The sequence below is a fragment of the Cricetulus griseus genome (genome assembly GCF_003668045.3).
Source record: "Cricetulus griseus strain 17A/GY chromosome 1 unlocalized genomic scaffold, alternate assembly CriGri-PICRH-1.0 chr1_1, whole genome shotgun sequence".
Lineage (NCBI taxonomy): Eukaryota > Metazoa > Chordata > Mammalia > Rodentia > Cricetidae > Cricetulus > Cricetulus griseus.
Window position 1 is genome coordinate 105,236,993 of NW_023276807.1, and position 25,321 is coordinate 105,262,313.

Consider the following 25,321-nt stretch of genomic DNA (forward strand, 5'->3'; position numbering starts at 1 on the left):
TCTGTGGCCCACACTTGTACTTACCTGGTGAGGTGATTTGAACTGGTATCCTTGGCAGTTTCTGGACAGTGCTGCCTACCAGAGAGCCTGTAGCACTGAGGTTTTCAGCCATCCCTCACCCATGAGCCTGTGAAGGGTCAGTGTTCTGGGGAGAATCCACAGGTGGGCTGGAGACTGACATTCCCAGATAGGGCCCAGAGGTTCCATGTTCTATCCATCTCTTGCTGTTGGCACCTTCCCCTGGTGGTTCCTGAGTTGGGTCCTGAGGGAATAACTGGTCAACACTAGCACAGAGCCTGACTACATTCTGTGAGCCTTCCTAACAGTCCCTGAGCATGAAGAGGGCCATAGGAACTGTGATGCACAGATAGATGCAGGTGGAGAGGACTAAGCCAGTATGCAGTCTGAACTGACTGTAGAGTCTGGATGGACTATGGGGAGTTGGTGTCAAAACTGAGTCAAATGGCAGGCCATACATTTGGCAAACAGAGTTGATTGTAGGGTTGAAAAAAATGCCTGAGCCCCAAAACCAAAGTGAGTGGGTGTTCCATAAACAGCAACCAGGTAAGGTGCTGGAAGGTGAGTCAGCTGGACCAGCCCAGTCAGATCTAGATAAGGGCACTTTGTCTGCAGCCCCACCTCTGTGTACAGCTCACCCAGCTGGCTCTGGTGGCCCTGCACCTAAGAGAACCCAGCCTCACCACTTCACCAAGCCTGTTGTTCCCTCCCCTGGCCCAAAGGAAGCAGAGTCTTTGTCAGTCATTTCAAGGGCTCAGCAAACCTCATTCCATATTCTTTCTGCAGCCCAGCCTCACAGAAGGAGGGCAACAGGAGGCACCATCTGCATTCTTTGCAAAGCTGTTGCAAAGGCAGCTGTGATAACTGCCCCACATAACTGGGAAGTGAATTCCTCTGAGTACCCAAAGCCCCAGGATCTGAGCCACAGATATCCATGTGTGGGACTCACACTACTAAGGCATGTCGGGCTTCCACAGAGCCCTCAAGGTCCCTGATCTGCCCACTCCTGTGGGAGTGGTGAGCTGCATGTCAATCATAACAGGTGAGCCTGGCTCCGGAATCCTCCATAGAATCAACAGGATGGGGCTCTGGCCACCTGTGTGTTTGCCTGGCGCCAATGCTCTTGCCTAATGCCTATTTCCAAAATTACAGAAGATAACAAATGACCTAACAGTGAAACAAAACCCTTTTGTATATGTGAGCCTCAGCAAACATCATGCGCTCATGCGCATCTGCTAGGGACCAGCCCACGCTCAGCCTCCCATAGAAGTCTCCAGAATGAAAGGCTGTGCATGCCAGCAGCCTTCACACAGGCATTGTGGGGTCAACAGTCCACTCAGCCCCTGCACAGTGGGCCCTGGGAAGAGAGCCTGGGGCAGGCACATGGCCATGAGGCCCAGTCAGAAATAAGTCCCTCTAGAAATTCACTCTTGAATTCCAGCACTGTTTCTGTTCCAGAGAACAGAAACTTCATTTCCAAAGAAGCTAGACTTTGAAAATAGCGATTATCCAGGGGAGAGGTACATGTTCCCTGAAGATGGAAAGGCCAAGAGGCAGAAGCCAAAGAGGATGGTGCCAGCACCCAGGCAGGTGGGGTGCTGACTCAGGCAGGGGAGGAGCAGGAGGCGGGCCCCTTGCTGAGCAGGCCAAGCAGAAGAGCTAGTTTAATAGGGACAGCCAAGCAGAGGTAGCAGCCAGTGGAACCAAGGGCATTATGCTGCGTACTCTGATTCTCTTGTCTGGTGTCCTGGGGGCCGCCAAGGCCAGTCCCATCTCGGGCCCCCAGGAGTGTGCCAGGGGCTCTGAGGTATGGTGTCAGGACCTGCAGGCAGCTGCAAGGTGTCAGGCTGTAAGGTACTGCCAGAGTGCTGTGTGGAGCAAGCCGATAGTCAGGTCCTTGCCCTGCAGTGTGTGCCAGGATGTGGCAGCCGCTGCTGCTAACGGGATGAACCCAGATGCTACAGAGGCTGACATTTTGGCATCAGTGATGAAGACCTGTGAGTGGCTTCCACACCCGGAATCTTCAGCTAAGTGCAAGTGGATGGTGGACAACCACAGCCCAGCTGTTCTGGGCATGCTCAGTGGAACTCCAGGCACTGGCCTGGCTCCGGTATGCACTGCGCTCACCCTCTGTGAGCCACTACAGAGGCACCTAGCCACTGCCACCTCAGAGAGACCACTGACTCAGGAGGACGCAACTGAGATGACATCTCCATTCTTGTCCAACGGGGCCCTCAGCTTCCACCCATCACAGATGCCTGGGGGTGCCGTATGCCAAGATTGTATCCAGCTGATATCCCGACTCCAGGGTGCTCTAGAGTCTAACTTAACCTTGGCAGAGGTAACTGTCCAGGATCAGTGTGAATCCCTGGGGCCTGGCCTGGCTGCCCTCTGCAAGAACTACATCCGCCAGCAATTTGTCCCCACTAAGCAGACACTGCAGATTCTCTCCCCACAGGAGGTCTGTAGGAAGGGGGGCTTCTGTGAGGAGTGGAGAGAGCCTGCCCACCGGCTGGCTCAAGTGGCCGCTGTGGATGGAGTCCCCTCTCTGGAGCTGGAGCTACCGAAGAAGAATGAGATGCAAATGGAGTTGGGCCTGACCTGTGATGTCTGCTTGAATGTGATCCAGGAGGTGGACAAATGGCTCATGACCAACAGCACAGAAGCCCTCATCACCCATGCCCTAGAGAGAGTGTGTTCCATAATGCCAGAATCTCTAGTCCAGCAGTGCATCACCCTGGTGGAGACCTACAGCCCCAGCCTGGTACAGCTTGTGAGCAGAGTCACCCCAGAGAAAGTGTGTGAGACCATCAGGCTGTGTAACAGCAAGAGGCAGGCCAGGTCCATCCCCAAGGCTGAGGCAACCACACCGTCCCTGCTGGTGGATGAAGAAAACTATGGCAGCTTCTGCCAGGGGTGCAAAAGGATACTGGGCGTATCTTCCCAGAATCTGGACCGCAAGAGCACCAAGCGGGACATCCTGAATGCCTTCAAAGGTGGCTGCCGAATCCTGCCACTGCCCTACGTGCTACAGTGCCACCGGTTCGTAGCGGAGTATGAACCTGTGCTTCTAGAGAGCCTCAGGTTCATGATGGACCCCAATGACCTGTGCAAGAAGATGGGGGCCTGCCACAGCCCCAAAGTCCCACTTCTAGGCACAGATCAGTGTGTCATAGGCCCCAGCTTTTGGTGCAAGAGCCCAGAGGCCGCTGAGATGTGTGATGCCCTGGAGCACTGCCAGCGCCTTGTGTGGAAAAAACCAGCTTCCGAAGTCAAAGATCAGCCATGACCGTGGCCACCAGAACTCAAAGCCTGCCAAGGTTGATCCCACCTGTAGGCTTCTGCCTCCCAAAGGGACCCTATGAGGTGGGTAATATCCCAACCCCATGTCATAGATGAAAAACCGAGGCTCTGGGGAGAGAGTTGGGACTGAGCAGAGCTGACATTCACAGCCATGCTCTCCCAATGCTGAACAGCTTCACCTTTCTGTCTCTGCCCTTATCACTGTCACCCCTGCCATAAGCAGGAAGTCCTCACCCTTGCCCCAATAAGCTGCCCTCTCCTGCCTTGCTGTGATGCCGATGGCCTGGAGAAAGTTGTCAGTGGCCTCCCAGCTGTGAGCCAAAGTATTTGGGAAAGGTAGAGGGGACTGCCACTAGTCAGGCCAATGACTTACCATCAATAGCTTGGGGTGGGGGTTGGGTTTTTCAGGCTGGTTCCTAATAGTGCAGTTGGGACATGGGTGGCTCTGGACTTCTCTGGGGGAGGGGCCTGGATTATTGGCCACCACCCATGAGGGGTATTTGGACTTCATAGCACTCCCATATATGTCTTGTTCCACCAAGAATAATCTGTCCTCTCACTCAGACTCCAGGCATCCTGGTGCAAAGTAGTCTTGTGTGTGCTTAAAATTAGGAGAACAGCCCTGATGGGTGAGCTTTGGGGAAGGCCTGAGGGGTGTGAAATGGCTGACATGGGCCACAGCAAGAGCTCCACCCTAGTGAGCGGGCCCTTTATCTGCCGAGCCTCAGTTTTTCAATCTGTAGACTGGAAGGATCATGCCTGCCTCATAGGGATGCTGAGACAATTCTAGAAGTCCTCAAGCTCTTTCCCTTAGAGGCCAGAACCCATTGACCTACCAGGATCAGCAAAACCTATCTAGGGCCTCTGGAGAGTCTGACAAGAAAACATTATATAAACCAAAAGATTTCTCCAAATGATGTTTGCTGTTCTTATTCTAATGGAAGAGTGTGGGCCCCACAGAGCTGCAAAATCCCCTCCTCATAGCCTCCCATGGGTGTTCCTCCCTTGGGAAGCTTCCCTTGGAGTTCTCACTGCTGCCTCTCATGTGTGCAGTCTTCAGTATCTCATGAGTCCCTCATGGACAGTCTGTGGGTGTAATGTCACCAAAGCCTCAAGCCCAGCACCAGACTTGCATGTAGCTGATGCCCAGCATCTGTAATGTGCACATGAGTTCCTGTGCAGAGGTCATCATTGCCTGGGTGGAGATGAGACTAGCTTGGCTTGGCTGCCCAGTAGTGTGAATAGGTTCTCTCCTGAGAGCCACACCTGGGTTCTTAGGCAACTGTTCTGAACTGGGCCATCATTCACGAACATGGGCATGCCTAGCCAGAATTTCTAGAGTCCTGTGTGCTGGCACTCTTGGATGGATGGGCCTGGGCCCCACTGATCGGGCCTGAGCAAGATGAGAGAGTGAGAAGCAGTGAACAAACTGCCTACTGGATGAGCCATGTACAGATGTAGCCTTGTGGATGAAGCTAAAAGTCAAATCCCAAATCCCAAAGCTTGAGGTCACCATAGTCACCACTCAAAGCTCATTCATCTCCCTAGGAGCCCTGGGCCAGAGCAGAATGGAAGTTCCCTCCTCTGTCCTGGCAGTGATCCTGAGGGACATTTGCTAACAGCTAGTTGTATGTGACATTGCATGCCTTTCTTGATCACCAGTCATATAGGCCTGGCCTGCCAGAGGCCAGGAGTTGGTAAGTGTCATGTCCTCTCTTCATCTCTGAGCCCATATCACTGCCTCTGATCCAGAGCTACAGGTGGGGATAGGCGGGATGGGCCTCTTCTTATCCCTTCCTTTGACTCTCACACAAACCCCAGGCCTGGAGCCAGCTGCTTCCTCAGACCACTAATAAAATGTATCCCCACATACCCATGGTCCGCACACCTGGCAGGAACCCCACAGGCCCACTGCCGACTGTGGCTGGCAGGGCATGGGTTTCCTATGCCCAGTCACAGAGACTCCACCTGATTCACACTCTTGACCCTTTATTCTTACTGCACCTCATGGTTAACGGCAAAGGGACAAGAGGAGAGAGAGGAGCCCACTGCAGGTGACAGAAGCAGCTTCCATCAAACCCACAAATTCATCTAGTGGCCAGGAATCGCAGCTCAGCAGAGGAACAAGAACCAACAGGACAACCTTGTATGCTGCTTGCTTCAGAAGGGACCTCGTGAAGAGCAGCTGTCCTCACCACAGCTGAAAGTAGGGCTCTGGCAGGCTGCCCAGGTCGACAGATGTCAGACATGTCTACCACACAGGCCATGGGTATCCATCAGGTGCCACCACCAAGCAAAGATCTAAACAGGTAGGAACTCTGTCAGGGCCCATGGCCTCCAAATTCCTTGTAAGATCAGGGTTTGGCAAATGACTCATTTGCTAAAAACATCCTTCAAAATGGTAGGTCGATAACAAAAGTGGACCTGATGGAGATAGGTTCTCCCATGCCACAAGTCAGCCTAAGAGGGATGTCCTTGTGAGAACACCAAAGCACTGCTGACCCTTCCAATGCCGTCCAGTGGGGCTGGAACCTCAGGGCATTGAGTGCATTTATGCTGAAGTCTGAAATCTTCTGCTGACCAGAGAAAACATGACTATGGGTTGGCCTGGGCCCCTCCACCTGCTGTCAAGGAAGGCCTAGGCATCTCACCCCCCACATGCAGCTGGCAAGTTTTGCTGCTGCCTATGAGGCCTCCATCAAACTGGGAGGGACTAGATGCACTTGGGCTTCTGACCTGGGAAGATGACACACAACTTAAGCCATTTATTCAGGACAGCAGGAATAGTTTTGGAAGACAAGGGAAAGTTACATTGCATCTAAACCAGTTTCTCAGGCTGGCAATCCCTAGGCCACAAGGGAAGAAAGCCACAAAAAGGGCAGGAAGAGGGTGACCTTTTTTTGTAGGCAGGAGTTTTTGGGACCTGGATCCAGTGACCCCTTCTCAGGAGGCAAGTCACTTAGGACACTGCCCAAGACCACCAAGCTAGCCCTACGGGACTCTGGAGACTGTGGTCATTTCACAGTGATCTGGGATCAGGGATTTGGGGGACACAGCAAGACTGAAAACCTGCTGACTGCCAAGTTGGCTGAATGTAGTGCTGACATCTGAAGGGATGAAGCAAGCCCAGGGAGGGACCCATGCAGCCCTGGAATCCCAAAGCCACACCTGAACCAGTACATCTAGGTTTCCTGGTTTTCTGAGTTGGGCCTAGGGGTGACAGAAGGTCTTTGAAGATCTATTCTGCTGCCACACAGGACAGCATGCATGCCAGAATCCCCTGGGAGCTTCTACGGAGACCTCAGAGCTATGATTCTCTCAAACCCACATTACAGTACTGGTCTCAACACATACAAGCTGGGTGACACTCCACAGAGAAATGGGAGTCACTCACAGTGATAGTATGACAGGAGCGCTTACAGGATCTTTAGTGCAGACTGCCTCTCCTGGTGCCTGTGCATGACACAGCAATGTACCTTGCCCTGCTGACTTGTGTTGAGACTCCCCTAGAGAAAGTCATGCCAGTACAGGGGTCTGTGTGAGCTGCTGCAGGCACCCATGCTGGGTGTATGCCAGCAGAGACAACCACTCCTGCCACCAGAAGTGGTGTAATCAACACTGTGGGAGACTTACAGCAAGCCACCCGGTTTTTCCTCATGGCCCCTTCTTCCCTCAGCACAAAGGACTATGTACATTCAGGTTCCATAGCCCTGAAATCAGGTGGCATCCAGGAAGGGTAGACAAAGGCATGAAGTCAACAGAGGTCAGAAGACACTTCTGAGGTCAATGGACTCGCAGGCTCAGGGGAGTGAGTCAAAGATAGAGCCTCACAAGTTTTCCCGCCAGGGGACAGCCTTCTTCTTGGGGCTTTCTTTAGGGGGCATGGAACCAGAAACTCGGAGCTAACAGAGAATTCTAAAACACGGCACCCAGAAACAACAGAGTTGCTACTTCCCAGCCCAGCACCTCAGTGTTCAGCACCAGCCACTTATGCATGGCTGAGGAACATAGGAAGGTTGGAGAGGGTGACAAGCCAGTAGGCCAGAGAGCTTGGGGAAATCTGGAAATGTTCTATTTGCTCTGTGGGGCCCACCATGCTCTGTTAGGCCACTACCCACAGATCCAGAAGAGCCTATGAAATCTCAGGACTTCAAAGCCCTAAACAGTAGAGAGACACTGCAGTCACATGACTGTGGAGAGGATGAAGGCAGCACCTCTAACCCATTCTGCACCCAGGGGCATGTCTTGACAGCTTGAACCTAGCCATGGCAGGGGAATTGAGTTGACACTAGACAATACTACACACTGCGAGAGGGGGAGTTCTACTTGTCCAGGCTTTCTGGCCCTCATACACTCAGAAGATCCTACTGTTCCCAAGGGCCTGAGACATGAGGAGCCACAGAAAGTGTCGTACTCTGAAGGAACCATAGGATGCCCAGGCTTCCTGACTGTTGTCCCAAGCCTGGTGCTGAGTGAGGGTGAGGGCTGGGCCATCCAAACAAAATAGGCCAGGCCAGCATCTTAGATTGAAGCATCTCAGGAGAAAGATGCTTCAGGCGGTGACTGCAGGCAGCTCTGGGAGGCCATTCTGCTGGAAACTGACATGTCAAGGTTAGAGAGCTCAGAACACAGTTGAGCTGGGGCACATATGGAGAGTGAAGGGACAGAGGAGGAGGGGTGGCTAGGAGAGAGGACCTGGCTTTGGATGACTAACTGGGTGCAGGAGGTTGAGGGCCCTAAGTATCCCATTGCTCTGTTTTCTACCAGTGTGTGTACAGGGGAAGGGGAGTTAGGAGGTGGGGCTTTCTATGAACCTGGGGTGACTGGCCCTGGCCCACATTCTATACAGGGCCAACAGCCCTCAAAGCACAGGGGATGGGGATGGGGACAATGGGGGCCTGTGGGTAGGGGAGGTAGAGGGGCACATGACCATGACAGAGAAGTTTGTTGTTCACTCAAGTCGGCCACTTAACATGCAAGCAGATGAGCCACATACGAAGAAATAATGCCAACGATGACATTTGAAAAGGAAAATGGCATTAAAATAATGTCAAAATAATACAAAAATATTAAGCGTTGTATGTAAATCCCAGGAGACTTCGAGGATCTCAGTAGAGAGAAAACAACACGGGTGACAGCATCTCAGGAGAAAGATGCTTCAGGCGGTGACTGCAGGCAGCTCTGGGAGGCCATTCTGCTGGAAACTGACATGTCAAGGTTAGAGAGCTCAGAACACAGTTGAGCTGGGGCACAGATGGAGAGTGAAGGGACAGAGGAGGAGGGGTGGCTAGGAGAGAGGACCTGGCTTTGGATGACTAACTGGGTGCAGGAGGTTGAGGGCCCTAAGTGGTGTGTCCTAGGCCTAGTCCATGGGCCTTTGAGTCAGGGGTCAGTTCCAAGCTGGGTGGGATGAAGGGCTTTCTTGTTATTTGGAATTTGGCCTTACGGGCAAGATGGGAGCATGGGGACCTTGTTATGGCTAGGGCAAGGTGTCCAGGTGGGAGTTGCCAGAGCTGGACAGGAAGGTCCAAGCTCCAGAACAGAGAGCCACTGACACGGGCTGATGACTGGGATGTAGGACAAATGGGAATCTGAGCATATCACAGAGGAAATGTTATCCGGCCCCAGCTGTGACATGTGGGACCCTGTAGGAAAGCAGCTATTGCTGTGCCCCAGTGAAGATGGGAATTCTGAACACCAATAGATAAAGACTTCCACGGATCCCAAAGCCAGTCTGCAGGGTACCCTGCTTTGCACGTGGATGAGGTGGTCAAAGAGGAGACCAAGGACAGGAAGGACAGGGCATCAAAGTTGTCTCCACAGAGGTGATGAAATGTGGTGACAGGAAATGGTGGCAGAGGTTCTGGATCACTTGGGGGCTAGGACTGTGGCTGTCACTTGTTACCCCCAGCACCTAGTGGAGAGCAATGTTGGGCCTGTCACTTTGAAGGTACACACGGCCATATAGAGAGATCCACAGGAGTTGGAAACCTGGTCCCTTCCCTCTGTCCCATCGCTAAGGAGCAAGTGTCTCTCAAAGAATGATAAAGTGATGTCAAAATCATCTGAAGCCAGGCACTGGCCTACCCATTCTACATCCATTAAGCAGACCCTAAACCAAGGCCATACACTCATCCCCAGACCATAGACACGGGCGCAGAGACAACTAACAGCTTTCCCAAGGCCATATAAGATGTATAGCCAGGACTTGAACTCAAACCTTCAATCTGAAACCCTATTCTCTGGCTGCCTGGAGGAGATGGAGGAGCTGTGGGTGGACTCCCTGGAACATGGGAGATATGCTGGGGAGGTGGTATGGGTCGGGGAAGACAGTTTCCTCTGATCCCACAAAGGCCCTGCTTTCTGCAGGACTCCAGCCAGCAGTCCCACTGGGGACCTAAGCAGAATTTTAAATCAAATGCAGCATGGGTGAGGAAGGTACTGAGCAGCAGAGCCTGCATGTGTAAGAGAACCAGGAACAGGGCCAGAGAAGACTTCTCCACAGAGGGAAACAAAGCCAAACAGAAGTGATGGCGGCCATTTGCTGGTGCAACATTTCAAAGAGTAGGTAGCCCCCTGCTGTCGTCAGAATGGTGGGCACAGAGACAGCAAGTGGCTCAGTGCCAAGCCTCTGAACTACTTAAGCTCTATGTGCCATCACACATACCACACAGGCCTGGCAGGTGGCAAGTTCTGAATTCCAACACCCTCCCTGGGGTGCCATTGCTGTGAGTTTAGCTGGTGAGCGGGTTCTAAGCTACAAGCAATGGGCTTGGCAGAGCTAGGAGAGGGTGTGGGGTTGGGTCTATGGAAGATCAGAGTCACTGTCCAAGGTCACGCTTGAACACCTGCCTCCTGTGACCCATGGCACCTGCCTCTGTTTGGGTAAGGGAGAAACTTCTCCAATTTTTCCAGGTCCTCCAGATGCCCATTGACCTGCTTCATCAACAAGACCAGAGCCTGAGGCACTTTTTCTAAGTTGGTCTTGGATATTGGGGTCTGTGCTTAGCCAGGCCTGGTGTATCAGAGGTCATAGGACCCTGAAGAGAAGGGGACTGTTGCTGTGGCCCTGTGAAAATGGCAATGGTGGGCACCGAAGAAGAAATTTCCCAGTGTTCTACAGTCAGTCCATGGACCACCTACTTTGCGCATGTGTCTGCCTACCTGAATGTGTACAGTGCTACTATGGCCTACTATGGGTAGAATCACTGTGACTCTACCAGGCCTGGCCAGGTGGTCACAGTAAACCCATCCCTAAGTGAACAGTGCACTATGTTTTTGACCCTCCCTTGCATTAGAGCAGACATATGACCAAGGCTGAGGCAAGAGGACAGGACCTTCCATGAACTGTCCTTCTTGTGTTCTGAACTCCTCTGCCTGAGGCAGGCACAGACTAGATGCCCAGGCCTAGTCAGAAGTAGGAAGTATGTAGAGCCACAATATGGAAGGAACCTGGGTTCTTGTCATGCTTAGTGGAGAGCAATCAGACAACACTAGCTGGCAACTCCTCTAGTGGTCTTTACATAAACAAAACGCAATACCATTGGCTAAGTCTCTGGATTACTGGTTTGCAGTTACCTGGACTAGATGCAGCATGCCACTTCTAAGTCTAGATTCTATTCTGCCCACATCTACCCTGTACTCCTGTCTTGGCCAGCACCTGGGACAGTGCAAACAGCCTTTGACTGGAGAAGAGATTACCACTCTGAATTCTAGCAAGACTTTTCTCAGTAGAGTCTAAAGACCAATGTTTGTGGAGAGCAGTTGAGATGGGAGCACTCCCCTGGGAGCAATCTGCCAGTGCACTCAAAGAACAGGCCCTGTAAGAAATTCACCGGGAGACCATGCTAGAGGCTGAGAGAACAGTGGCTGAAGCCCCAATAGAAACTGAGTTAGACAAGGCCCAGACATCCCTGGCTCAGACTCAATAGGGGTTCCCCTGCTGTGGGTCTCAGAAGCCACCCAGGCCTTAGCACCTCTGTTCTCAGAGTTGGGCCTTCAATGTCCATAGCCAGCTGGTCCCCATAAGGGAACCCTGCTTAGTAGGAAATCCACCCCAGGATTGTGTCCTAGCTCCTTGCTCTGCCATCCAGACCCTACTGCATTATCCCTGGGCCTCGGGGCAGTCTTGGAAGTCTAGAAACAACTTTTCACCTCCATGCACCTTTTGTTCTTAACACCCCAGTACTGCTGGCAAAAAATGGCTCCAGTTAGTTCCATTTGCAATGGTTCTCTATCAGTAAACAAACCCTTACCCTAAACTCAGGCTTTACTTCTCTGTGACTTACTTTAACTATAAAACATGCAGAAGTGATGCTGTGCAAGTTCTGAACCTGCATCCCTCCACCTTCTTCATCCCTGGTCCAGGGCTGTGTGTGAGTCCAGGCTAACCTGATGGAGGATGAGAGTCATCTCTATCATCCCATGCAGCAGCAATCTCAGTGTTGAAGGCAACAGACTGCTGACAGAGCCATAGTATGATGGCTAATACCCATTTTCAACTCAACAGGATCTAGAATCACCAAGAGACACAATTTCATGCATGTCTGTGAAGTAATTTCCAGGAAGATTTAACTAAAAGGGAAGACCCACCTTGAATACGGGTAACACCATTCTATGGAGTGGGGTGTTGGATGCAGTGAAGGAGGAGAAAGGCAGCCAAGCACCAGTATTCTTCTCTTGCTCTTCCCCTCTCTCTGCTTCCTGCCTGTGGATGCAATGTGACCACCTGCCTCATGCTCCTGTCACAACTTTTCCACCATGAGGGACTATATCCTCAAGCTATGATGCAGGCCATTCCTTAAGTTGCTTTTGTCCAGTATTTTATCACAGCATTGAGAAGAGTCACTAACAAAGGTAAGCGGGGTCAGAAGCCACTGTCTTCAAGCAGGCTTTGCAGAACCATGAGTATGTCTGCGCCCCACCCTGCCAAGCCTTCCTTCAGCCAGGAGACAGCCACACCAGGAGGGAAGTAGCGCCTGCAGTTACCTTCTTGACTAAAGGCTTTTCAGATTCCCAGTTCCCCAGTAACACCAATAGCAACCTCAACAAACCTGCTCAGATACATCAAAACCCCAGCACCCTGAACTCCAACATGCAAAAGAGAATATCCACTCTCAGGCACTTATCCCAAGCAGACTCCAGGATGCAGAGCAAGGCCTGCAGGGTTGGATGCTGCAGCTCTTTACATTTCCCATCTTCACCTTAGTGAAAATTGAAAATGACTCAGATGTCTAAAACTGAGAAGTTGGTTAAATAAATAATACCTTCTTTGGATCAGGGTGTATTATACAGCCATTAAAAATAGCGGCTGTGAAAACAGTCGGCACATAAGAGAATGTTTAATACATAATTCCTTTGGGATTCAACATTTATAAAACATGTATATATTTGCATCTTTAAAAGCCTGGAGAGAATATTCATCTCAGATATTAATAGTTTTAATCTCATGGGGTGGGACTAACACAGGGATTGCTTTTACACCTCATCTTTTTATAGTTTTCAGAAGTTTTGTGATGATTATGAGTTATATTTAGCAGAAATTTTTTGATGGAGAATTTTCTAGAGAGAAATCTGTCAACACCCAGTCCAAGGACCTCCTAAATGATCATAGCCTTATCCAGTGTCCTGTGTAAATGAACAGAGAGGCCTGAGTGCTGAAAGCCAGAGGGACACCTTGTGGGTGTTGTTTAGTTCAGCAAGACCCCAGACTCACTCCTGCTCTGAGATTCTAAGAGAGCAGAGAAAACAGGAAGACCAGGTACAGAGGACCACAACACAGGGAACATGTAGTGGACTGTCACCGCTGTTCTGGGAGATCTGGAGGGGGCACCTGATCACTCAGTGGGATATAAGACTGGGAAAGTTTTCTGGGGGAAGAAATAGGCTTCAGGGAGACCCCCAACCCAGGGGCAAGCAATTCCAGAGAGGTGGTTCAGGCTCAACTCAGGCCTGAGGCTCAGACCACGAGGATCTCTCCATCTGCACTGTCTTTTCTCAAAAGAGTAACCAAGATAGTCATTGTCACAGAGACCTAAATGGGGGTGGGGCTCAAATGCCTGGGACAATTGCCATTGCAGTAGGTGAGAAGCCAGGGCAAACAACTAGGAAGGCAACTCCAGGCAAACACTGCCTGCCAAGGCATGATCTACAGGCCAGCTTCTCCTGGGAGCTCTTTCAGTACATGGAAAAGTCACACCACAGGGTGATCATCCAGGTGGCCATTTCAGTCCACCAGAGCTAGGTCGAATATTGGAATTCTGGAGGGTGATGGATGGAAGACAGGCAGCCTCGAGGCCAGGGTGAAGTCGGTGAAAAGGAGTGTCAGGTCAGTTCCTACTAAGAAGCTGCACTACAGGCCTGGCCAGAGGAGGACAGCACAATGCTACCATTACCCTCTAGGACCAGTGCTGCTCACAGCATTTCTCTGTGATGTAGTTTAAGCTAATGGAAAAATTGGTGACTGGATAGACTTGACAGAAGTTTGCAGGAGGGCCCTAAGGGAGGATGAGGAGGAACTGGGCTGGACACTATACAGTCAGGGCTATCCTGGGAAAGAAGACCATCTTTTCCAGGAAGCCTTTCATAATGGCCACCTTCTCCAGTGGAGTGGCATGTCTAGAGCTTCCCTGCTTCTCTAAGTCTCATGTCAGTGAGAACTGTATCATGTTGTCATGGGTGGTTTCCTCATCTACAGACTCTACACTTTGGGAGCCTTGGTTGCCACTTATGGTTTACTCTAACGAAAGTCTAAATGAATGGATGACAGAAGAATGGATGAATGATGAATGGATAGGTGAGTGGCAGGGTAGATGATAGGTGGATTCATGGATAGATGGATAGTTGTATGTATGTATTATGATGAATGAAAATGAATAGAGTAGATTAATGCTGGGATGGGTGGGTGGATGGTGGAAGAGGAAGGATGGGTGGAATGGATGATAGGTGGATGGATGCTGAATGCATTGGTAGATATTGGGTGATAAATAAATATGTGTGTAGATGGATAGAAGAAATATGTATGTATAGGTAAACAGATAGCTGGATGGATGATAAATGGAAAATGTTGAATAGATTAGATTAATGATGTGTGGGTAGGTGGATAGATGACGGAGGATGAAAGATGAATGGATGATGGAGTGGGTGATGGTTGGATGGATGGTATATGGACTGGTAGATATTGGATGATGAATGGATAAGTGGGTAGCTGGAAAGGTGGAGTAAGCATATATAAGTAGATAGATGGTTGGATGGGTGATGAATGGACAATGATAGATTAACAATGGCTGGGTGGGTGGCAAATTAATGAATGATGGGTGAAATGGATGATGGTAATAGGTAGATGATGATGGAGGGATAGATGGATATTTGATGATAATGGGTGGGTGAATGGATAGATGAATATAGATGGAAGATGAATGGGTGAAGGGACAAGAGAGTGAATAATGGATTGATACTGTCTTAGTACTTCCTTGTTGCTGTGATAAAATACCCTTACAAATACAACTTAATGGAAAAAGGGCATATTTTGGGTTACAGTTCCAGAGGGAGTCCATAATGATGGGGAAGACATTGGAGCAGGCAGGGAAGGAATGGTGGCAGCGGCAGGATGCTGCTTGGTCACACTGAATTCACACACAAGAAGCAGAGAATTAACAGGAAATAGGGACAAGTGCTCAAACATGCAAGCCAATGGGGGATATTTGACATTCAAACCATAGTAGATGGATGGTTGAGTGAGTGGATGGTTAGATGGATGAATGGAGAATGATGGGTGAACTAGTAGTTTGGTAGAAAGGTATGTGAATGATACACAGATGGGTGGATGGATGGATGGATGGATGGATGGATGGATGGATGGATGGACAGATGGATGGAATGGGACCTGTGTGGAAGAATAGGTGAGGAAATGGATGGGTGAATGGGTATGAAGGAGTACAGAGATGATAGAGGGGAGACTAATGGAAAGATAAGAGGGATGAAGAACCAATGGTAGAGGCAGAACATAGATGGAAGAAAGAGGAGGAAGGGAGGAAGAGAGAGAGGGAGGCAGGGAGAAAGGTAGGGAGGATAGATAAATAGATGGATGGATAAGAGGCTATGGGGAACTGGGAACACAGAAGGATATCCTTAAATTTTCATAAATTCTCAGTCACCCAAATCTTATCCCTGGTTGGTCTGTCCCTCACAACACAACCCAGTCTGGATGCCAAGTCAATTTCTTAAATATTGGGATTATAAGTGTGTACCAGGCCCACAAACTGCTTCGTCATGCCTCATGATTATTTATTGACTAGACTCAAAAGTTTCCAAGTCAAGGTCTCTCTTGAGACCCCTACCTGCCCTGAGGCTTGTTTTACTCAGCTCTCTGTGTGCACTTGAGAAGCCATGTGCTGAGGCCACTAGAGGACAGAAGGGATCTCTGAACCCTAAACAATTCATAAGTGTTATAAATAACTGTTACAGATACCATCTTTGTGTCAACGGCCATCTTTGGGGTAGAAGCCATCTGTGCAATGACTGTGGGATAGGGATCTGGATTGAACCACTGGGATCCTTGTACAGGAAGCCCCTGAGATCACCAGCAGGGACTCAGCAAAGATCAAAACCAACTTCTGTGTGCATGTACATGTTCATGCCAAAGCCTGGCACACAGGGTGCTGAAATACCTAACACCAGCCCAACACTGCAAGACTGGTACTCTCCAGATGCCACAAGGGCACAGCAAGCTACCCTTCAGTGCTCCTCTCTGGGAGCTGTGACTGTGTTTGCTCAGCTTTCCTTGATAGCAAGGACCCATCAGCACTCCCATGCTGTGCCAGTCCCAGTATCACTAAGAAATTCCCTGGAAGTCACAGTTGTCTTGTGGGCAAGTCAAACACCCTGCCTCTAGCTCTGTCCACCTTTCCCTTGGGACAAGCAAGCCAGAATGGTTATTTTGTGGCTTCTGTCTCCACAGAGGACTCACTATTCATACTAGTGAGGAGTGTTGGGAGCAGTTGGTCTGGCCATTGAGTTGTAAATCTCTGATCCCTCCCACTGGGCATTTACAGACCATGATGCCTTAACACAGGTTATGAAAATATACATTGTATGTCGATCAGGGGCAGAATTAGTGCTGTGTATGTCAGGCCTGTGTTCAGATTTTGAAAACAAAGTGTGAGGGAGATATTATGGAAAGGTAGACTCAAATCTGGTTTTAAATACAATGATATACCAATGCAGTGATGTTACAGGGAAATAGACGTGATCTGAAAATCTCAAACCCTAGTCCTCTTGGAACATGAAAGCAAATGATAACAGATTTTCACAATGTGTTCTGTGAATTCCATCCCAGGAATTAATCAGCAGAACAAAAACACAATATAACAAAACTTGATTATTTACATATATATATATATATATATATATTAAATTAAACAAATAAATGACAAAGTGTTTAAATGAAATGAATTAAACATGAAAGATATGAAATGAAGGAAGATGGAAAGTTGCCTGAGACCTTTGCTTGGAGATGCAGGATGTGTGTAGAGAAATGCTTAACAATTTGCACAGGCTTCACCTCTCCTTCTGCTGTGTGTGCTTCAGGATCTTCTGAAACTGCTCCTGCCACTGTCACACTTGATCTCATGTTACCTGCAAGTGACCCTGTGACCTGCTCTGGCCCAGGAAATTCCAGCAGGTGTCAGTGAGCAAAATCCTGGGACATACTCGAGTGGCTGCCTTGCTCCTGGACCTCCAGTGTCACTTACCTGGAAAATATATTGCGGTGGTTCCCCCCACCATGCCCTGCCTGAAGCAACTAACACATAGCCAGTCCAGGGTTGTGAAAAAGATGTCTAAGTTAGGACTGGCACACTGCGGAGAGACATACCACCCACAGGCTCACTATCAGAAGACTGGTGCATTGAAACCTAATAATGACAAGACAAAACATTCTTAGGAGAGAGTGTCTTTGTAGGTATTGGAAAAAGCAAAGGCTCTAGGGCCAGGGATGAGGGAACAGACCACATTTAGAGGAGATGCATCTTGACATTTGGGGGCCTGGAGATGACTTGGACCCCTCTCATGAAATTTACAGGGCTAGAAAAGAGTTAAGCAGCTTGACTGAAGCAGAGGGGTGCAGCAGGGCTATGTAGCTAAGTCACAGAGAGGAGGCCTTTCTGTGACCATGGGTGGGTACATGCTACCTTGGGAGGACACTGAGTAAAAACAGGCAAAGTCTGATGATATCAAAGTATGGAGGAGTTAGGCACCCCACTGACAAGCTGGCAAGATGAAGAGAGAGGAAACCCAGCTAGCCCTGCACCCTGCCCCATACCTGCCTAGAGAGGCAAACCTGGAGCTTACTATGGCTCCCAGACTTGCTGCTGCCCTGACTGGAATAGCAAATGCCCTAGGCATCAAAATCACTGTCCCATGATGGAGAATGCACACATCAGAGACAATCCATGTACAATATGGGGAAATTACCAGTACAAAGTTGAGAACATAAATCAAAATGCCCAAAGCAGGAGAATGCCATTCATATCAATTTTTAAAACAAGCTCAGTGGTTATGCATTTGATTACAGAGACACACATATTGTCTTGAACTGATATAAATTGTGATTTATGTGTTGTTGCATGTGTTTAAATTTTTGCTTGTATTTTTACTTGGCTTTGTATCGGTAATTTCCCACATTAGGAATGGCCCACCCCATTCCTAATGGCTCACGATGGAAGATAACTTGCAGGTAGACAGCGGAGAGGAGAAGTGGGTGTAGCAGAAGAGCAAAGGGTCGGCTTTATTGGAAGCTGTTGTTTTCTTTAAGTGTGAGCTCTCATGTAGAGAGGAAACAACTGGCAGCTATGTAATGGCAGAGCTGGTGACTCTCTGCTGTGATGAAAATAACACCCTAATTCCACTACCTACCTGTGGCAGTGTGCCTGCTCTCCATCCCCTGACACCAGGACCACAGGACATCAGGCTAAATACAGTAGATACAGGCTGGGAGGAAATGTTGGAGCATTTAAATGTGCACTAGCCCACCTCTGCCATTGGTCCACAGGCTGGTGTTTTACTGAATTCTGCACTTTTCTCTATATGTCAAAGATTCCATAATTAAAGAGAAGCCAGGAGAAAGGGAATGCTCTCCACCCCCAACAAAAAGGACAGATTCCAACCAAGTCATCCAGAGCAGAAACCTCGATCATTTCACTCCCAAGCTGCAGAGGCTGCTCCTGGCTGCCCCTTTGGCAGGCACCAAGGTCAAATGTACCTGTGGGATGGCACAGAGGTGGCTCTGGTACAGAGCATCCTTCGGGTTGTGGAAGTGTGCCCCTAATTCAAACTCACCTTGCCCAACAGCTACTCTCAGTGTAGATCCTGGAGGCTGTAACCCAGGATGGAGGGCAGGATTGAGAAGGTAGACCGTGGTCAGCTTTCTCCTGGCACAGAATGAACCCTGCCTCCTTTCCCTGCTCACAAACATCAGAGACAAGTCAGTGCCCTTGGCTTCTCCTATAGCAGCATCATAATCATAAAGAATCATCAGTGTCCCAGCAGTGGTTTCTTAAAACCACACTGTCACTACCACTCATCCACATCCATGCATCCCTCATCTGTCTGCCCATCTATCTGCTCATCAGCCCACATGCTCAGCTATCATTTTATCCAGCTGGCCACATACACATGTGCACATACACACATCTACATACTATCTCTCCATCACCTCCCATTCATTAGTTCACCCATCTGTCCATTCACCCAGGCATTCAGGCCAGTGCTTGGTTATGGTATCCTGTGATCAACCATATGTACTTGACAAGTCTCCGTGCTCAACTGGTTTGTATTCTAGTAATGGCAGAGGCAATATAAGCAAGAACACAGAAGCTTCAATGAGAGATGTGACAGACAACAACCCCCTTTGGGATGGGGGGGGGGGGTTCTATACGTTGAATTGGGCAAGGCAGCTTCTTAGGGGAAAACTGTAAGCTGATCTGAATGAGGATAGAGTCAGAACTGAGGGACAATGCTAAGTGCATGCCAGACAGCAGGCAACATACACAGAGAGAGACCTAGGTGGACAGAGTACAGCTTGACCAGACTCTACCAGTGTGCTGTTTAGCATTGTAGACTCATGGGTGCCCCAGAACCACCAGGCATGTTGTCCCACAGACAGGCAGCATCAGAGCTTATTAGAATGCCACCTAAGATCCCGCCTCAGAGCCTGACATCCATCTGCATTTCCTCTAGATTTCGAGTCCTGGCCAGGGAAGCAAGGTTAGTTTCTCTACACCAGGCACAATCACTGGAGTAAACAGCGCCCCCAGGTGGCCGGTACTGGTTCTTGAAGGGATATGAGTCCCACACACAAAGAACACATTTGCAGGGTGCTTCACGGAAACTACAGTTGTGTGGGAGGCCATTAGGAAAGCAAGCTTTAAAAGGCTGGGGACAATAGTGATGGAAAGGCTGAAAACATGAACCCCAGGCACAGTACAGTGCAGGCTTCCTGGGGGGCTGGTCTTCAGTGGATTTCAGGGGACAGATTTGTCCATAGGGCTGGCTCAGCTTTAACACTCAGAACCCAGAGTCCTGGGACCCATTCAGTTCCAGGAATCACTCACCACACTGACTGCTGTGCCTAGCCTTGGGATGGGGTGGGGTCCTGAAGCACTGGACAGGCCTAGCAACACTCCCAGACGACAGGGTAGGCAGCAGTCACAGAGCACTTTGCTGTAAATTTCTCTTTCCCTTCGCTTCTCTTTATCTCATGAACCCATAGCTCTATTATGGAAGTGAATGCAAATATCCTCCAGAGACCGGGAACACCCAAGTCCCCGCACATCCCTGTGGCGGCTTCAGTTCTGCCTGCCAACCCTGACACCTGGGCCGCCAGGGGTTTACGTAGAGGGTTGGGATGAGCAGGTGTGAGCCACAAGATAGGACTGAGTTCATCAGCAGCAAAGGACTGTTTTTCAAGTGCCTGGGCCTTTCTGGGAAAGGGTGGGTGGCAGCAAAATGGCCAGCTGGGGGGGAATCAGGGATCTAGCTGTGGATGAAGAGGAACAAAAAGTGTGGTTGAGGGACAGAGAACAGGGCAAGAGCCAGTGGCCATTTAGAAATCCAATACAGATGGCACCCTCAGAGCCTAACAGTGGACCTTGCCATGGTCTGAATGGTAGGGAGCTCCCTCAAAGAGATGTCCACATCGTGAACCCCATGAACTGCTGTGGGAGTCCTCACAGAGGTGGCTAAGTTAAGATTCTTGAGATGACAACATGCCAAATCATCTGTCCAGGCACTAAAGCCAGCAGTCACGGTCTTTAGAAGGAACCCACAGTGGGGAGGTCATGCGACAACAGAGGCAGAGGACTGAAGCAATGGCTCAGTCAGTAAGGTACCTGCTGTGCAAACAGAACCTGAGTTCAGTCCCCAGAACCCACATGAAAAAAAAAGCAGGCATTGGAGTATACACTTCTAACCTAGAGCCGGGAAGGTGTGGCCTACTGGGCCAGCTCCAGGCCAGGGAGAGATCTGCCTTAAAAACAAGACACCACCAACAAAAAAGTGAATGGCTCCAAAGGAATGGCACTGAAGGTTGACCTCTGCTTCCACAGGCACATGTGTAAGGTACATACACACCTGCACAGTGTATAAACACATACATACCTGCACGGTGTGTACCCACATACATGTACCTGTACAGTGTATAGACCATACATATGTATCTACATACACATGCATATGTATCTACATACACATGCACCTGTGCAGTGTGTACCCACACACATACATACCTGCACAATGTGCATCCACATACATATGAACACACACAGAAGACAGAGGAAAGGACTCAGTGATTCAGCCACCAGGGCCTGGCAGGGATATACTGAGCCTTCCTAGTCTTCAGAGGAAGTTCTGCCCTGTTCAAATGGTTTGAACCTTTGACCTCCAGGAATATGGAAGTCCATGACTATTGTTTTAAGGGCCCCAGTGTGGTCAATAGTTCTAGTAGTAGCACAGTAGCCAGTGTGCCCAGAGTTTTAAGGATGGACAGGATAACAACTCTGGCTTGAGTGAGGAGGCTTTGGCCAGGCCTGTGAGCCCAGGGAAGGAGGAGACAGGTGACTTCAATTCCTAGGCACCAGCCAACATGGGTGGGAATGTACTGTTCTAAGGACCCAACACTGGCAGAGGATGCAGACAGAAGGTGCTGATGATGGGTCAAGAAAGCCATGAGGGAGATGCAGCTGACGTGAGGCCCATTAAACACAGAACAATTAAAAATGCATTCAGCTTCGATTTCCCAGAGCCATTTCCAGAATGTAAATACCAGACCTGCCATTAAAAATGTATTTATTGTGATTACACGGGAGAATTCTTGGGAGGCTCGGTGTGCATTCAATAAGTGTGTCTTTAATAACCCCATTTAATATGTGTTCCCCAGACATTGGCACCTGAACCATCTATTCCACAGGCCTCAAAGGCAGACAGCAGGTAGGCAGCACCCAGTAAAGGACCCGTGGGCATGCTATTGGCCTCTCAGTGTTCCTTGCTCTGTCCCATTGTGGGAGCAAGATAAGAGCAGATGACACTCCAGTGAGAAAATGTAATCAGAATTGCATGGAAACTGCTCCTCACCAGGAATCAGGTGGATGCTGGGATACTGACAAACTGGGAAAGTCAGACTGGTGCTCTGAGCACTGGACCCTCCCTGGATGGGAGCTCAAAGGCAGGATCAGTTCAAAGGCCCATAAGCGGCCAGAAAAGTAATGGCTGTGCAGGATTCAGAACAGTGTGCAAAATGGAAGCCTGGTTTATGAGCAAAAGAGAAAGGAATGCAAAACTTCAGCTCAAGTCTCCTTAGACTGTTAAGTCTGTGCAAGTGCATCAGCACAAAAAAAAAGCGTAATATAAACACAGAAAGTCACTGCACCAGCAGAGGAGATGGGAAGTTTCTGGAAATGACTAGTGCTTCTGAATGCATTTTTAATCAAGCTGAGAAAATGTCTGGGTGGAGAGAAAGGAAGGGGAAAAATTAAAATCTTTTGCTTTGCTTTGGGGAAAATCCAAATTTAGACAACATACCGTCCTAGGGTTGTTTTGTAAGCCAACTCCTTCCATCTTACCACCTCTCTGTCCTCCATTTCACCCCTCTCAAACAGATTTAAAAAAAAACTGAGGCTCTGTGAAGGAAGTTTGCCTCGCCCACAGCTCTAAAGGGGTGGTTTGGCCTCTGGGGTTCCCCATCAGCTTCTGAAGAATTCGGAGCCTGTCACTCAGGAGTCCTGACCTCAGTTAGCCTTCTCTGTCCTCCATACCCCATGAGGTCCCAAAGTAAGTAGGACCTACACCTAGCAAGTGCCTTGCAAAAGCCTGACTGCCCCAGGAAAGTAGCTCGCTAGCCAAACACCAAACGCTGTTCCAGAGACTTCCACATCCTGTTCCTTTAGCCAAGCTGAGAGTGGAGGAAGCCAGCATTCTGGAAATCTCTAGGGAAGGTATCCGAGGGGGTGGGGAACAGAGCAGCCCAACTGGTAGAGTCCAAAGTCTGAGAGTTTTGTTTAATGTACAAGAAGAATGAAAACTACCTCCATCTATGCAGCAGTGAAAGGAGACACTCCACCTGGCAGGAAGGTGCCTCCTCACACTTGCCCTCCCCAGGTAACACCTCTAAGCCAGATTTCTAGAGCTAATCCCAGAGAAGCTAATGCTGCTAAAAAAAAAATTTATGCATTTCATCTATGCATTTTTTATTATGTGTATAATGTGGACACCTGTGCTATGTTACATGTGCAGGAAGTCAGAGGACAACTTGAGAAGTTCTGCTTCTACTACATGGTTCCAGGGATTGAGCTCAGGTTGTCAGGCTTGGTGGCAAATGCCTTTATCCACTGAGCCACCACTGGAATTTAAGGCCTAAATTTATTCTGCAATAATATCCCCCCTCCTCAAGTACCAGAGTAGCAAGATAGATACATTGAGAGCATCAGGGTCCCACGAGGAGAGCTTACCCTCCACCCAGGCATGTGGCCCATTCCTGACCACTTTTCCCAGCATTGCAGGAACAGATTGGTGTGTGAGCAGGTGAATTCCTAGCTGGCCCAGAAAGGCTGGGGAGGCATGACAAAAACTCAAGGGGTTTTAGTACCACAGTGACCTGGACAGTTGGCCCCAGGTAACACTGCCATCACAAAAACAAAACAAAACAATTCCAGGCACCATTGAAACACATTCTTAACATGCCACAGAGCTATGACAAGTAGGCCAAATCTTTCTGATACAAACAAAGCCAAAACCAAAGAGAATCCCATGGCAGGCAGGTGCAAGTGGCTTTTCCTGCAAGCCATTCTGATGAGGCTGGCACAGGGACGCAGGCCTGGTCCCAGCTCTCTGGAGACAGAGGCAGGAAATTGCATGATTAGTTTCCAGGCTAGCCTGGGATACAGAATGAGACCCTATCTCAAACAAACAAACGGTCCCAACTGGCAGGTATTTTTCAAACCCAAATTAAAATGAATTAATCACTACTGGAGAAACACACAGAGAAAGCAAAATGATCCCACACCAAGAGTGACTATCATGGTAAAATTCCTGTGGGAGGGAAGATTCCCACCCGAAGCCCGGAGAGGTCCTTGTGCTTCCAACAGAACTGACGGTGATAATGGCCAAAATGGTCTCTTCAGCCTCCTCCTCCCTCCTCCCCTCTCAGACATCAAAGACGGTCTGATGTCCTTGGGCCCAATTCATGTTTCACATATAAAGAGATATCCCACCTGGGTGGGTTATTTATTTACAGTTCTTTGGCTAAGCCGGAAAGAAAGCAAACTACCCCAACAATGAGGCCAGCCTGAGCTTTGGGGGGCTTGGGAGCTGCCTATAGAGTCCAGAGCAGAGCCAGGGATATTGTGCAGTGACCTGGATTCATGCTGCCAGCCTCCTCCTCCGGGGAGCAGGCAAAAAGAGCCAGGAGAAAACAACAGACAGAAAAGAGCGAGGAAAGAAGCCTTCCAAACAGTTGTCCATCTGCCAGAGCCCTTTGTCCCCCTGACGAAACTCCTAATCCGCTTTCGACATCTCCATTATGTCTTTCTAGTCACTGAAAATTGGTGGAGCCCATTAGTGGGCCAGAGCTGCTGGAGCCCGGGTGGGACTCCAGTCTCAGCCAGGAGACTAGGAGACAATGACACACATGTATAGGAAGAGAAAAGCCCATCAGGCTGACTTACCGCCACAGAGAACTTTCCAGAACCTTCCCCATGTCTGCATGGTAGTACTTTGTCAGGATCAAGATGACCTGTGGTATCAACAGAAAGGAAAATATGGACATCAGCTGGTTTCTAGGCTCTGAGACAGGAAGACACTTCCCACCCCAATGCTTGGGATCCCTCAAAACCCACTGCCTGATGGCCATGCCTCATAACACTGAGACACAGCTTTGCTTCTGCTTTGGAAACTTCCTTCTTCTCTTTAGAATTACTCTGGAGACATCCCAACTCAGCTGCCACTCTGTGGGAATCATTAAACTCAGCCTCAAGCAAGCCCAAACTGTGCCCAAATACTTAGTGAGGCTCTGATCCCAGTATGCACTCTGTGATGATTACCACTGTCAGCTGGACAGTCTCCAGGCAGGTCTAGGATGGCTTTTCTAGACTGGGTTCATTGAGGTGGGATGACCATGAGGTTGTGGTACCATGCAATAGGTTGGGCCCTGGATTAGGTAAAAAGGAGAGAGTGAGCTGAACATCAGCATCTATCTCTCTGCTTCCTTACTGTGAAGTCAATGCCACCAGCTGCCTCATGTTACTGCTGCCATGTTTTCCCCACCGTGATGGACTGTACCCTCAAATTGTGAGCTGAAACACACCCTTCCTTCGTTATGATTCTTTTGTCAGGTATTTTGTCACAGCAATGAAGAAAGTAAAACAAAACAAACTCCAAGTGTATTTGGCAAGATTTTGAAGGTAGGGCTATATGTATATCAATGCACCAGTGCAGCCCCTGCAACCCATGG

General features: G+C 49.4%; 2 protein-coding genes across 2 annotated transcripts in view; one reads left to right on the forward strand and one right to left on the reverse strand.

Annotated features, from left to right (window-relative positions):
* Positions 1–25,321, reverse strand: part of Sorcs2 (sortilin related VPS10 domain containing receptor 2) — a 358,664-nt gene that overhangs the window by 186,130 nt on the left and 147,213 nt on the right. The window contains exon 2 of the mRNA XM_027387101.2: positions 24,537–24,604. Coding sequence (XP_027242902.1) covers positions 24,537–24,604 — 68 coding nt within the window. The remainder of the gene's footprint in view (positions 1–24,536; positions 24,605–25,321) is intronic.
* On the forward strand, positions 1,733–3,307 carry Psapl1 (prosaposin like 1). Its single transcript, XM_027387102.2, has one exon. It carries the CDS (start codon positions 1,733–1,735, stop codon positions 3,305–3,307), a length of 1,575 nt encoding a protein of 524 aa, XP_027242903.1.

Bases quoted from the DNA above. Each gene is read 5' to 3' on its own strand.
- Psapl1 (XM_027387102.2), top strand. From the start codon at position 1,733: ATGCTGCGTACTCTGATTCTCTTGTCTGGTGTCCTGGGGGCCGCCAAG.